At 57.1% G+C, this 15,573-nt stretch overlaps 3 protein-coding genes across 4 annotated transcripts in view; 2 read left to right on the top strand and 1 right to left on the bottom strand.

Moving 5' to 3' along the window:
- The window catches only part of DGUOK (deoxyguanosine kinase), a 2,976-nt gene extending 2,836 nt beyond the window's left edge, over window positions 1–140 (top strand). Inside the window, exon 6 of the mRNA XM_074164087.1 lies at window positions 10–140. Within this exon, the coding sequence (XP_074020188.1) occupies window positions 10–140 (131 nt within the window). The remainder of the gene's footprint in view (window positions 1–9) is intronic.
- Window positions 141–157: 17 nt separating this feature from the next.
- BOLA3 (bolA family member 3) lies at window positions 158–4,875 on the top strand. The gene is made up of 4 exons (XM_074164335.1): window positions 158–234; window positions 1,117–1,240; window positions 1,425–1,513; window positions 4,753–4,875. Exons 1-4 carry the CDS (start codon window positions 190–192, stop codon window positions 4,816–4,818), a joined length of 324 nt encoding a protein of 107 aa, XP_074020436.1. The 5' UTR covers window positions 158–189; the 3' UTR covers window positions 4,819–4,875.
- A 101-nt stretch (window positions 4,876–4,976) lies between these two features.
- Window positions 4,977–14,647, bottom strand: MOB1A (MOB kinase activator 1A). 2 transcript variants are annotated; one of them, XM_074164333.1, is made up of 6 exons: window positions 14,426–14,647; window positions 9,711–9,877; window positions 8,592–8,685; window positions 6,564–6,697; window positions 6,279–6,442; window positions 4,977–5,688 (listed from the first exon to the last, which is right to left on the bottom strand). In XM_074164333.1, exons 1-6 carry the CDS (start codon window positions 14,461–14,463, stop codon window positions 5,611–5,613), a joined length of 675 nt encoding a protein of 224 aa, XP_074020434.1. In that variant the 5' UTR covers window positions 14,464–14,647; the 3' UTR covers window positions 4,977–5,610. The 2 variants fall into 2 exon arrangements, with proteins under 2 accessions (XP_074020434.1, XP_074020435.1); XM_074164334.1 differs by lacking the exon at window positions 14,426–14,647 and adding an exon at window positions 12,424–12,549.
- Between the last annotated feature and the right edge of the window lie 926 nt (window positions 14,648–15,573).

Raw genomic sequence — 15,573 nt, 5'->3', positions numbered from 1 at the left:
GGGGCGGAGGGGCGGGTGTCGGGCCCAGTCCCGGCCAGAGTCCTCCGTGCCGCCAGGGGGCGCGGCGGCGGCAGGGGGTGCAGGGTCGGCCCCGCCCCCCTGCCGCGAGGGCGCGCGGGGATTGGCCGGGCGGCAGGTGACCCCGGCGCGCGGACCCAGCCGGCGGTCAGCGGGCGCGCGCCGCCCAGGATGGCCGCCGCCGCCGCCGCGGGGTTGCTGCTGGGCCGCGGGCCGGTGGGTGTTCTCTGTCCTTGTCCGTCTGTCCTTCCCTCTGTCTGTGCCCCCCTCCCAGTCCAGGGGTAGGGGCGGGGGCGCATTGTCCGTTGTCTGAGGCCCCCCCCTTCCCTTTTTTAGGAGGGGGGGGGTCCGTCTCCCCGTGTCTCCCTATGTGTTTTCCCCCCCCCCCTCCCTACCGGTAAAGCGCGGCCTCCGCCTCCTCACGGTGAGTGTCCCGGTAACGGGGGAGGTGTCCTCCGCCTCCTCACGGTAAGTGTGTCCCCCCCCCCCTCCTCCTCCTCCTCCTTCCTAGTCCTGGTGAAGGCAGCTCCCCCCCACCCTCCATTCCATGCTGCCGCTGAAGGCGGGCGGCCTCCCCCCCCGTCCCCGGTGCCCCCGTCCCTCGGTGAAGGGGACCTCCCTCCCCGGTGCCCCCGTCCCTCGGTGAAGGGGACCTCCCTCCCCGGTGCCCCCGTCCCTCGGTGAAGGGGACCTCCCTCCCCGGTGCCCCCGTCCCTCGGTGAAGGGGACCTCCCTCCCCGCTGTCCCCACGCCGCCGAAGGCAGCCTTCCTTCCCTCACGGTGCTGCCCCCCCCCCCCCCCCCGGTGAAGGCACCCTTTCCCCTGTCCCTGATTCCTCCCCGGTGAAGGCAGTCTCCCTTCTCCTCCCTCTCCTCCCCCCCCCCCCGCCTCCCATCCCCGGTGCCCCCCTCCCGCAGTGAAGGCGGCCTCCCACCCCCCCCGTCCCCAGTGCCCCCTTCCCAGTGCTGGTGGAGGCCTCCTCTGCCTGCTGAGCCCCCAGACCCCATGGGTAGGGGTGTGTGTCCTCCCCCGTCCCGTGTGTTGTTCCCCCCCCCCCCCCAAAAAGGGTTTCTCAGGGCTGTTTCTTCCCCCCCCCAGCTCTTCCTGCGTCGCGGCGCCTGGCGAAGCTTCTCCTCTCAGACGGACGGGGAGGCCCAGGTCACCCGGGTCCTGCGGGAGAAGTTCCCCCGGGCCTCCGCCATCAAAGTGGTGGATATATCAGGTATGGAAAAGGCTCTTCGTTTCCTTCCCCCCCCCCAAACCATCCCTTTGCTTTGTGAGGGGGGAGTCCAGTCTGTCCCCAGAACCCCACCCCTCCCGGCTCCTCGCTGAGGATCCAAAAGGGCCGGGAACTGGGGGGGGGCAAAAAAGGACTCTGGCTGAAGCTGCTGCATTTATTTTCCAAGGGGGCTGCGGCGCCATGTACGAGATTCACATCGAGTCGGAGGAATTCAGAGAGAAGCGGACGGTGCAGCAGCACCAGATGGTGAACCAGGTGAGGGGGGACACGGCCTGGCTGGGGACGATGGTGTTCGGGCACGGGGGGGTGTGTGTTTGTGTGTGAGCGAGTGTGCACGGTGCGATGCCCCTGGAGCCGAGCCCACGGCCTGCGGCGCTTTGTAGTCAGTGTGTGCACATGCAGTGCTTCGGTCCAGCACGTTAATTTTGTGTGTGCAGAGTGCTAATTACTGCCTGCACACACACAGACTGGGGCCAAACTGGGGCGGGGGGGGGGGGCTGTGCACATGCAGCACCCGGCTGAAGCGCTGCAGGCGGGGGGCTCGGCTGCGAGAGCTGCACGGGACACGCAGTGTGAGGATAAAGGGCTGTGTGGACACAGGGCCAGTGTCTGAGTAGAGCAGCTTCTCCTTCCCTCCCAGTAAAGGACCGGTGCTCTCTCTTGCCACCCTCCCAGTAAAGACAGCAGCGTAGCTAGCTCTTTCACCCTCCCAGTAAAGGACTGGTGCCTCTCTTGCCGCCCTCCCAGTAAAGGACTGGTGCCTCTCTTGCCGCCCTCCCAGTAAAGGACTGGTGCCTCTCTTGCCGCCCTCCCAGTAAAGGACTGGTGCCTCTCTTGCCGCCCTCCCAGTAAAGGACTGGTGCCTCTCTTGCCGCCCTCCCAGTAAAGGACTGGTGCCTCTCTTGCCGCCCTCCCAGTAAAGGACTGGTGCCTCTCTTGCCGCCCTCCCAGTAAAGGACTGGTGCCTCTCTTGCCGCCCTCCCAGTAAAGGACTGGTGCCTCTCTTGCCGCCCTCCCAGTAAAGGACTGGTGCCTCTCTTGCCGCCCTCCCAGTAAAGGACTGGTGCCTCTCTTGCCGCCCTCCCAGTAAAGGACTGGTGCCTCTCTTGCCGCCCTCCCAGTAAAGGACTGGTGCCTCTCTTGCCGCCCTCCCAGTATAGACAGCAGCGTAGCTAGCTCTTTCACCCTCCCAGTAAAGGACCGGTGCCTCTCTTGCCGCCCTCCCAAAGGACCGGTGCCTCTCTTGCCACCCTCCCAGTAAAGACAGCAGTGTAGCTAGCTCTTTCACCCTCCCAGTAAAGGACCAGTGCCTCTCTTGCTGCCCTCCCAGTAAAGACAGCAGTGTAGTTTGCTGTCGTTTCTCTCCCAATAAAGACCAGTGCAGCTCTTGCCGCCCTCCCAGTAGAGCACCAGTGTAGCTCTCGCTTTCCTCCCAGTTATTAGCTCAGCATAGCTGTGTGTGTGTGCAGCACTTAGAGCAGGGCACGCTGCCTGTAGCACAGCACTGTGTGTGCGCACAGCGCGTATAGCTGGGTGCTGTGATGGTGTGTGTGCACACACGCACAGTCAGTGTGCTGAGCTCACACACACAGAGCGCTGTGCCTACACAGCGCATGTTACGGTGTAGCCCTTCCTTCCCAGTACTAAATACCGTAACCCTATTTTTCTCCCCCAATAATAAACAGCGTAGCCATCCCTTCTCGCAGAATAGTGTAGCTGTGTGCGCAGCACACACTTACAGCCGGGCGCTCCGCCTGTACCACCTACAGCTGGGTGCTCTGGGGTGAGAATGGGGCACATACGTGCAGTGCCCAACTGAGTGTTCTAGGCAGAGTGCCCTGCTACGAGCACCACCACACAGAGTTAGAGGAGGGATTCTGTGCCTGTTTGTTTTCAAAGCAGAGCCCTTCCCACCCCATGTAATACACGGTGTAGCCCTTTATTATTGAGGGGGAAAGTATAGCCCTTCCTTCCCCCCGTAATAAACAGTGTAGCCTGCCCGCCCTTCTGAATAAAAAAACCATAGTTCTTACTAATAAGAAAGAAAACTAGAGTGTGTGCAGCGCTTCACTGTGTGGGGGGGTGTGTGCGCGCACAGCACTCAGAGCTGGGTACCCTGTAGGTATGTGTGCACGCACAGTTCTGAGTGTGAAGGGCTGTGCACGCACAGTGTGAGGATTAAATGCTGTGCCTGCACGCAGGGTGTCTAACGGTGCAGCCCAACAATAAAGAGCGTACCCCCTCCCTTCCTAAATAATACATAGTGTAGCTGTGTGCAAGCAGCGCTTGTCCTGGGCACTCACATGCCATGAGAGTGTTGAGCTGTGCCTGTACGCTGTGCGAGCGACTGCCTGTCTTGTCTTGGTGTACGCTGTGCGAGCGCCTGCCTTGTCTTGGTGTACGCTGTGCGAGCGCCTGCCTGCCTTGTCTTGGTGTACGCTGTGCGAGCGACTGCCTGTCTTGTCTTGGTGTACGCTGTGCGAGCGACTGCCTTGTCTTGGTGTACGCTGTGCGAGCGACTGCCTTGTCTTGGTGTACGCTGTGCGAGCGACTGCCTGTCTTGTCTTGGTGTACGCTGTGCGAGCGACTGCCTGTCTTGTCTTGGTGTACGCTGTGCGAGCGACTGCCTGTCTTGTCTTGGTGTACGCTGTGCGAGCGCCTGCCTGCCTTGTCTTGGTGTACGCTGTGCGAGCGACTGCCTGTCTTGTCTTGGTGTACGCTGTGCGAGCGACTGCCTGTCTTGTCTTGGTGTACGCTGTGCGAGCGACTGCCTGCCTTGGTGTACGCTGTGCGAGCGACTGCCTGTCTTGGTGAAGGAAGAGCTGACTTCCATAAATAGGGAGTGTAGCTGTGTGTGTAGTGCACACAGTGTCATAATTGCATTCCCTTCTTTTCCCCAGTAATAAATAGCACAGTCCATCCTTTTCCAGGGTAGTGTTGTGTGTGTGCAGTGTTTACACTGGGGCAGTTTGCAGAATGGGGGTAGTGCTGTGCCTGGGCTCAGCACAGACTCCAGGTGTATACACCCAGAGTGTGTGTGTGTCTGTCTGTCTTTAAAGCGTAGCCTTGTCTTTTTCCCTGGTAATAAACATGACAGCCCTTGTCTTCTGATTGTGTAGCACTTAGTACACCCAGGTTTGACTAAGTATTACAGCAGGGTGTTTGTATGTGTACAGTGCAGCCCGATGATGGTGGTGCTGTGTGCATCCAGCACTCTGTCTGGTGTGGGGGTGGCTGGTGTGGGGGTGGCACTTGAACTGGGCAACTAAAGCCAGAATCGTTCTGGTTGAAAAGACCCTTTGGGATCATTGGTTGGACTCGAGAAATAAAGTGACTCAATCCACTGTGTGGATTCACAGCGCTTTTTGCCAGATGAGCTGGGACTCTGGAGTTTGAGTAGACACGGAGAGCTCACACAGCCCTTTCACTGTGCACAAGCACCACACGGTGACACTTGCCCCCCCCGACTCTCAGTGCTGGTGTCTCTGTTGCAGGCACTGAGCGAGGAGATCAAGAGCATGCACGGACTGCGCATCTTCACCTCCACCCCCAAACCCTGACGCTTTGATCAATAAAGATGCTTGAGAGGTGCCCTCCAGGGCTGCCTCCTCCCCCCCAGACTGCCTGTAAAGTGTCATCCCCAAGTGCTGCGTTTTCAATTAAGCACCTGTGTGGGGCTGCAAGGGGAGGGGGACAGAAGAAGAAACAACACCCCTCTGAGAGGAGAGCAGGAAGGAGAAACTTTATTATTGCTGGGTCCCCCCCTCAGCTTCCCCCCCCACTGTGCTGGGAACACGAGCAAGCTGCTCTTCCAGGCAGGGGACAGGCTCCCCTTGGGCCAGGCACTTTGTTTCCTCCCCCCACGGTGCTGCTGCCAAAGGGGAGCTTAAGGCTCTGAGTGCACCTCCTCCAAAAAAAAGCACTTCCAAAAATAAGCTGAGCCGCTGCTCTCGCCCAGGGGAAGCACACCCCGGTCAGGCTGCTCACAGGCCAAGCGCTGTGTCCGTGGGGGCCAGAGGAAAACTTGGAGTAGAAAGCAGCACTCGGAACTCTGCCCCATGCCTGTGGGGAACAAAAGCCGCTCCGAGGCTGAGTCCCATCCTGAACCTGGGTGCTCTTCTCACCAGACTTGAGCACATGCCTAGAAAACCAAGTGGAACACAGGGCAGGTCACCTCAGCACAGCCAATGACTTCTAAACCAACACAGGGTAGAAGCGCTGCCTGGCCTGAGACCGATGCCGCTGGGAGCGCTGTCTGGTGTCTCGGGGCTTGCGTCGCTGAAGGCCAAGCGTAGAAGTGGCGGGCGTACAAAGCGGAAAGGAGCATCCAAAAGGGTCCTCCGGGGAAAGTTTTATCTGTCCTTGGAGCCCAGCTTCTCGATCAGTTCCTGCAGAGGAGCCAACTCCCGCCTGTCGATCAAGTTGAATTCCTGGCAGGGATTAAAAAGGAAAAACAACATAAAAACTAAAGGCACCTCTCAAAGAGCTGCTGGAAAACACAATCTGGTAACACCCCGCATCAATCCACGTCAGGTCCTAGAGAGAAATTCAAGCATTTCAAGACAGCGAAACTTTTTCTGCCACGTCCCCGAGAAGTGCCACGCTGCTCTGCACAACGAGTCGCTCCTGTGGTTACAGAACAGGCTGTTAAAATACCGACAAAGGAAAAGAAAAAAAGGTGCTGCTGCTGCTGCTATTTCCGAGTCGATTCTTGAGCTACAAAACCCCCCAAGTTTTCTTCTGAGGCTGATTTCCTTTGCTGCAGGTCGATAGCTAGAACCCGAGAGGGAAATTAAAGCGTTTACAGCCAACTCAGCCACGCTTCCTGCAAAAGAAACCAACACCACAAACCCAGAGGTGTATGGTTCACAGGGTACAGAGGGTGGGAGGTGAGCGTATCTTCCAGCGCACGCCACGGCTTCAAAGAGCGAGGAGGCGCTTAAAATCCAACTCTCTTTAAAAGCAAACAGGGAGCAAGAAACCCCAGAGGCAGGCGACCGGCTGCCGTTTCGCAACTCACCTGCACGAAGAAGATAAAGTGCTTGAAGGAGGTGTTGAGGTGGGCCTCCTCCTGCAGCCGCATGACGGAATCGAAGTGCTGGTGGTAGATGTGGGCATAGACGCGGAACAGCCGCTTCAGGATCGTCTTGGCCACCGACATGAAGTTCTTGGGAAAAGGGACGCCTGAAATGCACCAACACACAAGAATGAGTCCTTCCGTTCGGTCACAAGTACCAAAGCGAGACCTTCCGGCAGCATCTCGGTCCCGGATGCCGGGCCCTTTGCCTCACGCAGCCGCGCTTACCGATCTTTGAAGGGAAAAGCGTTTCGTCATCCAACTGGTCCTGCACCCACGTCATCAAGTAATCGATGTACTTTGGAGCCGAGCACTTGATCGGCTTCTTTATGTTGGTGCCGTCTGCCCAGTGGTACTCATACCTGCGGGGAGAGGGAAGGAAAAGAAATGCTTTGCTCCAGGAGAAGAAAAAAAAAAAAAAAAAAAATACATTTTCGGGCCCTGCAGTTTCCTTTTTATCTCAGAAAGGAGAAACTCCGCAACACTTGTTCTGCTTGGGAGCACTTTGCCTTTCTGAGTTTCTCGAGCACGACACAAAGTCAGAGTTATTACCTCCATCCCAACCACCAGTGATCGCCCTCAGGGTGAGCGTCCTCAAAAGCAAACTTCAATTTCGCAGCAACCTCCTCTGACATCAAAATATTTCCTCAAAATGAGACAAAAAACCGGCCAGAGGGGAAGCGTCAGGGCCATCGCTCACCATCTGAATCGATTCGCCTACAGCTTTCAGACACCCTTCGGGGATTCGGGACTCCCTCTCCCCTCACACGAGATGGCCAGCTTCCCCAAGAGACCGGCCCCGGGGCTGCACATTAGCCAAAGGCTAATGGAAGCTGCTGTCTCAAATGGACACACGTGCTTATCGATCCCATGGCCCCACCAAGCCAGGGCAGATGTTGACCGTAACGCCGTGCGACACAACCTGCTTTTTGCAAAATCCTTCAAAAGCAGAGGGAAAAACCCCATGTTTTGACTGTCGCCTCTTGACTGACAACAAGTGAAAACAAATGGTGCCATTTAAACAGGAAGTCCTTACAGGAAATGTCCCCAAATATAGAAACGGGAACTTGCAATCTAGATGCTTCTGGGTAGAAAAGCAGGGCAGGATGTCACACGGCACCCTACAACTACTGCCCACCGGCCAGACTCCACGCTGCTGCCCCCCAAAACAACGAGCCTCGAGTAACCTTACAAACGATAAGATATCCTGCTGCAGCTTCACCTCGACAAAACACACCAGTGCAGAACCACCATGTAATATTCTTCTCCCCGTTGGTATTTGCACCTCCTAAAAACAACCAAGGCACCCCCAAATACATCTTCGCTATTTCCCTTCCACGATACCTCAATCTTCTTTGTTACACTACATCAGCTAAAAATACGCCTCCCGAAAACCACCGCCCATGCTTCTCGCCCGTATGACGAGCGCCGGCGCTAATCGAGGGACAGCAGCCCTTAAAACCGCCTCAGGACAACACACGCTTTGTCCCTTGCGTGGCCTGTGCCAGGATAAGCAAACTTCAAGCCAGGCTGGTTCAACAGGGTAGATGATACCAGCCCTGATATGGCATAGGGATCATCAGGACCCAAGACACTTGGCTATTCCCCACTGCACCTACCGGTCTCTATAAGCATAAGGTGCCCTTCCCAGTTTGAACTCTCCAGAACAGCAGCATCAGGCTGCCCTTTTCTCCTTGCAGTCATCGCACGTACCGTACAGTAACCCAACCCGAGCGCTCGCCTGCCTCATGTCCTGCCCTCAGCTGGTCACGGCATCTTTAGAATCACTCGTGCTCAGAAAAACCGCACCACGGCCTCTCAGAGCACCGGCTGTGTGAGACGGCACATCAAGAGGTTACTCTAAGACTCTGACAGCAAGACCAGACGCTTCCAGTCAAGTCAGATCTCTTATTTTCCTTAAAACAAGCCATTTCAACAACACGTCTTTTCAGCTTCCAAACAACACAGGGAACCGATCAACAGGGGGAAAAGACATCCCCACGGACACTTCCCCTGGACAGATGTTCAACACACCAGACAAACTGACAGCTACTGACACCATGCAGCCTCCTTAACAGACAGTGTGGCTTCACGCCCAGATAAACGACAGTAGAAGAGCGTGATGCTGCACCTCGACCAGATCTGGATGTGTCCTGTCCTCTTTTCAGCTTCTTTCCACGCACGCTCGAGCAACCCGTGCGCCCGCCTACTTCCCCACATTTAAATTGCGGCCTTAGACGGCAGTAAACTTCCTACCTTGGTCCCGCAGACATGACCGGACAGCTCGCCTCCGTGCAGAACTCCGTAATGGTCCCGTACAGCATGTTGATTTGGTTGAAGAAATCCACCGCTGGAAAGGAAACACATCAAGTTTACACAAAGTGCAAACACAAAGCAGACCGGGCACCGGTTCGCTCTCCTTCAGCTGTCGCAGCCTCCGAGGATCGCGTCACAGGGGTGAACGCGGTGCGAAACTCAGCAAAAATAAACATCCCCCTTCCCTACGACGTCAACGTGGCTGATGACTTCGAGACATTTTGACCATCTAGGAATTTGAATTGCTCTGTCAATTTTTCAATGTCTGGCTGCCACCCCTAACCAATTTATAGGGCGAAGCTCTGCTTGGCCTTCCATACCTTGGAAATAACTGCTTTAGGTTCCAGGCGCCTTTAAAAAATGACAGTTTTTCAACCCAATTGATTTTGATAATACATGAGACATTCTCTAGATTGAACGCTTGTGGCCTGACTTGCTGTTTTCCACAGCTCAAAACTACTCTTTCCTCCTTTAACCTCCAAAGAAACAAAGTTCAAGGCCAGGGAGAGCAACTGCTAAAAGCAAAATAAATTTGTAGTACTTGGCTTTTTAAGTTATGCACACAGCAATAATAAAATGAAAACAGAAAACAAAAAAGAAACTCCACAAACCTAGAGTTCAGCGGACAAGACGGTCCCACTTTTTCCCTGGACTACTCGCTGTCACCGTTTTTGCAGCCAACATTGCTAACTCTGTAATTCCAAATAGAAACACTCGAGGCTTATTCCCAAGTACAAAAATAACCCTTTGCAAACCTCATCACCTTTGCAAGTCTGAATGCGGAAAAAAATACCAACCCACCATGGTGTGGGTTTGGGTTTGTTTCTCGCTTTTGCACGCTTCTGGAGCGCAACGCCCCTTTGGCACAGGACCTGTCTGCCATCGGCACATCACACCACTTCCTTCCCCTTTATCCCAACTCGGTTACCTCAACAGAGCCTGCCCAGGATAAGAATTCCATTTGGAAAAGTTCTAGGTTCTTCTAAGGATAAAAACCAGAGGTTTTGGAGTTTCTCACTCCCTCCACGCTTGGGCAGATCCCTTTTTCACAGAACTTACTGTTAACTGCGATCCATTCGTTCAGGTCCTCTCCCTCCGGCAACATCACCGCTTGTCTGAGGTTACCGCTCCCCAGAGTCGCTTCCGCATGTTTCAAGAGTTCATACTGATGGGAGCCTTCAGGAATGTTCTTCTTGGGTTTGAATGTTTTTGAAGATCGGCTCCCACTGACAAGAGAGAAAACGTTTCCAGTTAGTCCTTTAACAGCGTTCCCTTCCCAGAAACATTTTCCGTATTAACCCTCGCCATCAGGCACCCTTAACTGGGGTGACACCAGCCCTTCCCCGTTTCCCCCGCTGTCGGGGCAGACAGATCCTACGTGCAAGTCGAAGTGTTTCTGACCAAAATGCCGCCCGCACACTTCCCTCTTTCACCTACCCCTTTTTAAAAATCACAAACACTCGGTGCAACAGCCCAAAGATTCACCAAGCGACACTCGGATCACGAAAGGAAAAGCCCACGTAACTGCCGGGGAACAACACGACCTGCTGCTGGGTCAGTTTGAAAGTGGCAAATATTAGACGCTCGCTGCTCAAATGCACCGTAGGAAACAGCTTGCTAAAAATAGCTACTTAATAGACTCCAGCCCCAAAATGCAAATAGTCATCGTAATCTTCCCTTGCTGTGTCGTACCGACAGCTGTGCTCAGCAGCCCGGCCATCGCACAACTCCTCGCCAAACTCCCCCCATCCCTACTACCGCAGCCTCTCCCCAAACAGCCAACACTGCCAAAAACCGGATGAATTTCAATACTTCTCAACCACAAAAGGCTTAACTTTCAGACCCCGCCAGCTCTCTGCTTCTGAGCAAGAGTGATGCAAACGACAGGATGGCCAGGCCCAAAGCACAGCCCAGGGGAAAAGGGCTTCTCTGGCGTGTGCCACCGGCGTCCTGCCCCTGTTTCTTGTAACCGGATGCGTTTGCCTGGCACGCACCTCGCGGCAGCTTCCTGGTGCGAACTTATGGGAGTTCTGTTTACGCACAATGCTCAGTGCGGAAAAAAAGACCTTTAGAGCCAGCTTGCTCTTAAACCAAACCGCTACCTCCTGCCTCAGCCGAAACGCAGGCCCAGCACATCACTGACGTGAGGCAGAGAGTCCCAAAGCCAGACCCAGCGCATCGTCAACCCTAGGAAAGGGCTCCCCGGCCCGTTCTTAGGCCACAAACTGCCTCCGGTCCTCATCTACAGCACCCACTGGGCCTTAAGAGCCAGATGCCCTCTCACACTTTACAAGCCTTCACATCTACAACACAGGTATGCAGCAGCCCACCCCCTATAGCTCGTTAAAGATGCATTTTTTACACTACGTGCCTGTAGCTCTACCAAATTACTGTAGGGTAAAGCCTACCAAAAGCCCACCCAGGTGTAAGCCCCACACCCACGGGACCAAGGCCTCCTCTTTTCCCCCTCACCCCACACCCCCAATGCCCCCTGCCATCTCCCAGGGCCTCCCACTATGCCACAGCCTCCCTGCAGACACCCCCACCCCCTCAGGGCCTCCCCCAGTTCCCATGGAATAGCAGCCCCTCAAATTCCCCCCACCTAGGACAGATTAACCCTCACAAGACAACGCCTCTCCAGAGCCTTCCCTCTAAGACTGCCCCCCAAAAGGCTTTCCCATCCCCTCACACACCCCTCAAAGCCCCCCTGTATCCTTCCATGGCACTCACCCAACTCGGGTGCCTGCCCTCCAGTGCCACCCCGCTGCCAGCCCCACCTCCACATCTCGGCCTGAGACCCTAGCCCTGTGAGGCACCCTCTCTCATCCTGCCTTCCTCCCAAAAAAACCAACCCCGCTAAATCCCCAAGACTTCCTCCACAGGACTATACTCCTCCCTGTGTTCCTCCAGGGCCTCCTCCCAAAGTCTTCCTCGGTCCCTCCTCATACACCCCCAGGGATTCTTTTCAAAGCCTTCCCCCCTCCATACATGCCCAAGCTCCCCCCAAAGCCCTTCTAAAGCCCCCTGTGAGCCCCCAGGGCCTCTGCCCAAAGCCACCCATTGCTTCCCCCTAAAACTTCCCTTAAGCCCCCTCCTGTGCCTCACCACAAGGCCTTCCTCAGCTCCCCGGCACCTCTGGGGCCTCTGACGCCCGAAAGCCTCCCTCGAGGCCCAGGACTTCCCTCAGGACCCCACCTCCTCCCCATGACACCTTCCCTCAAGCTCCCAAACATCGCCAGCACCTCCCCACAAAGGCCTCCCACAGTGTCCCCTGCCCCAGAACCCCCCCCCCGACAGCCTCCCCAAAAACCTTTGTCCCCCTCCAGCCCCAAGGCCTCCCTAAATTCTCCCCCCCTCAACACCTCTCGTAGACCGAGTCCAACTTTCTCACACACACACACACACACACACACCCCCACCCCCCCTTAGATCCTCTCACAGACCCCGCAGAAGCATTCCCCTCCCAAACCCCTCACACGGCCCCTCCCCAAAGGCCTTCCTCTCCCCTCCAAAGCCCTTCACAGCTACCCCACTCCCTCAGGGCCTCCCCAAACACCATCTGCCCCCCAACACCTTTCACAGACCAAGCCCAAGTGCCACCCCACCAGCAAAATCCTCTCACAATCCTCCCAAAGCTCCCCAAACCCCCCTCCCCAGAGACTCTTCCCCCGAAAGCCTCTCCCCAAAGACCTTTCTCCCCCCTCCAAAGCCCCTCCCAGCTATCCCACTCTCCCGGGGCCTCCCCCGAGGTACCCAGACCCCAGGCACTCACAAGAGGAAGCTCATGGCGAGCGGGGCCGGGCGGAGGCGCCGGGCCGGGCTGAGGCGAAAGCGGCGGCGGCGCCGGCGGCTCCTCGCGCGCGGCCCCAGCTCCTGGCGGGCAGCGCCCGCCCCGCCCCGCCCCGCCGGCAACTCTCGCGAGAGCTTGGGCAGAGGGGAGGAGCTTCATGTGGAGAGAGGCGGGGTCTCGTGCGGCGCCATCACCATAGCAACAGCCCCCCGGGCCCGAGGTCCACGTGGGGCTAGGCCGGCCTAGGCCCCCTCATGGGCTTGGGCACCCCCAGAGACCCCCTCCCTGAGTCTGGGGACCCCCCATGGGCCTGGGGACCCACAGAGATCCAACCCCTGGGTCTGGGTACCCCCCATGGGCCTGGGGACCCACAGAGATCCCTCCCTGGGTCTGGGGACCCACCATGGGCCTGGGGACTCACAGTGCCCCCCTCCCTGGGTCTGGGTACCCCCCATGGGCCTGGACACCGACAGAGCCCCCCTCCCTGGGTCTGGGTACCCCCCATGGGCCTGGACACCCACAGAGCCCCCCTCCCTGGGTCTGGGTACTCCCTATGGGCCTGGAGACCCCCAGAGATCCCTTCCCTGGGTCTGGGGACCTCCTATGGGCCTGGGGAGCCCCAGAGATTCCACCGCCATGGGTCTGGGGACTCCCAGTGGGCATGGGAACTTCCAGATCCCTCTCCCCATGGACCTGAGGACCCTCTATGGGTCTGGACACACCCCATCGGCTTGGGCATCCCCAGAGCTCCCTCCCATGGGCCTGGGGACCCTCAAAGCCCCCTTCCCATAGGCCTGGGGACTCCTTATGAGCCTGGGGACCCCTCATGGGCCTGGAGATCCTCAAAGCTCCCTCCCCATGGGTCTGAAGACCACCCCCCATGGGTCCGGGCACCCCCAGACTCCCTTCCTCATGGGCCTGGGGACCCCCCATGGGCCTGCGCACCCCCAAACACCCCCCCCCCCCATGGGCCAGGGGAGCCCCAGAGCCCCTTCCTCATGGGCCTGTGCAGCCCTAAAGACCCCCCTCCCCATGGGCCTGGACACCTCAAGAGCCCCCTCCTTATGGGCCTGGGCTGCCCCCCATTGGTCTGGGCACCTCCTGAGCCCCCTCCCCATTGGTCTGGGGGCCTCAGCATCCCCAAAGACCCTCCTCATGGGCCTGGGCACCTCCCCACCATGGACCTTCCTCTTCTGGGTCCCCTCCAACTCACAGGCACTTCCCCACACACCCCTTAGTCACCACCGTATTATTTCAGCGCCTTCTTTTCAGCACCAGACCAGACCCATACGCCCCATCCAGCCCCCCCCGACCAACTTCATGGGCTGAAATCCCCCCAAAACATCCTAAAGTTTCTTGAGTCCTTTTCCCAAGGCTGATTTCTGCAGGCTTTCACCCTTTTTTGCAGCTACATGACCCCTCCAGCCCTTGTTTTAGCAAGGAGCTGCTGTTATTGACCTAAAATATTACTTTTAAAACCAGGGAGTGACTGCGGCCGCTGTAAACAAGTCAAAAACTAAAATAAACACCTTCAGGTTATTTTAGCTCCTGACCAGGTCACCTCCCACAGCTCTCACAAGCAGCATGGCGTGGAACCGGCTCCATCGAGGGACATCCCGGGGACAGGGGCTGGTGACGCTTCCATCCCTGGAGGGGTTCAAGGCCAGGTTGGAGGGGGCTTGGAGCAACCTGGTCTGGTGGGAGGTGTCCCTGCCCAGGGCAGGGGGGTTGGAATTCAATGAGCTTTAAGGTCCCTTCCAACCCAAACCATTCCACGATTGTACGATTAGTGTTTGTGACGCTCAGGGAGACATAAAAACCTCTTCAGACTTCACCGAGCACCTCAGTAACCTCGAGATAAACCTCCAGCGCGAATTTTTGCAGCTCAGGGGGCACGCAGGGTAAAACCAAGAAAAATAAACACGCAGGGATGGCTAAACTCACTCAGGATGGGTTCCCAAAGATATACAGACTCTCCTTTTACCTCTTTGTCCTGCAGGTTTCTTGGTTCCTTCCACCCATCGCCAGGGAGCATCATCCACACCCAGCCTGACCCAATCCATACGGACCGGCAGATGCCACGTGGGACATGTTAAAAAATAAATTAATGATATTTAGTTTTGCACAAAAGCACATAATTGTTCCACCTGTGAAGAGTGTGACCAGAAATAGTGGAGAAATGCAAACGGTGAGTAACGGCTGCCTCTTGCCATCGATGGTGGCCACGCCAGCCCTAACCCATCCCTACATTTAGCCATAACTCCAGTCCCAGCCCCAGTCCTACCTCTAACCCCCAAACCAGCCCAATCTCAGCTCTATCCCCAATCCCAGCCCCAGTCCCACCTCTAACCCCAATCCCACCTCTAACTTAATCCCAGCCCTAACCCCAATCCCACATTTACCTGTAACTCCAATCCCAGCCCCAATTCCAGCTCTAATTCCAATCCCAGCCCCAGCTCTAACCCAAATCCCAGCTCTAACTCCTAATCCCAGCTCTAATCCCAGCTCTATCCCCACTCCCAGCTCCGCATTTAGCCTTAACTCCAATCCCAGCCCCAAATGCAGCTCTAACTCTGTTCCCAGCTCCAATCCCAACTCTAACCCCAATCCCAGCCCTAAACCCAATCCCACATTTAGTTTTAACTCCAATCCCAGCCCTAATCCCAGCTCTAACCCAAATCCCAGCCCTAATTCCTGTCCCAGCCCCAGCTCTAACCCCAATCCCAGCTCTAATCCCAGCTCTAACCCCAATCCCAGCCCTAATTCCAGTCTCAGCCCCATCTCTAACCCCAATCCCAGCCCTAATCCCAATCCCAGTCCCAGCCCTCACCCCGAATCCCAGCCCCAGTCCCAGCCCTAATCCCATCTCTCACCCCCAATCCCAGCCCTATCCCCAGCCTCACTCCCAACCCTTCTCCCTCTCCACCCTCACCTCACCCCATATCACAAACCTGACCCCCAGCCCTAATCCCGCCCCAATCCCAGCCTTGGCCCCGCCCGCAGCCCCTCGGCCCCGCCCCCGCTCTTCAGGCCCCGCCCCCACCTTACGCAACCCGCAGCCCCTCTTGCAGACCCTGTTGCCCCCCCGACCCCAGCCAATGAGCGCCGCCGTGCCCAATTAGGGCGGCCAAG

This window comes from Numenius arquata, chromosome 26, assembly GCF_964106895.1.
Source record: "Numenius arquata chromosome 26, bNumArq3.hap1.1, whole genome shotgun sequence".
In the NCBI taxonomy this organism is placed as follows: domain Eukaryota; kingdom Metazoa; phylum Chordata; class Aves; order Charadriiformes; family Scolopacidae; genus Numenius; species Numenius arquata.
This window is presented reverse-complemented; position numbering and strand designations above follow the sequence as displayed.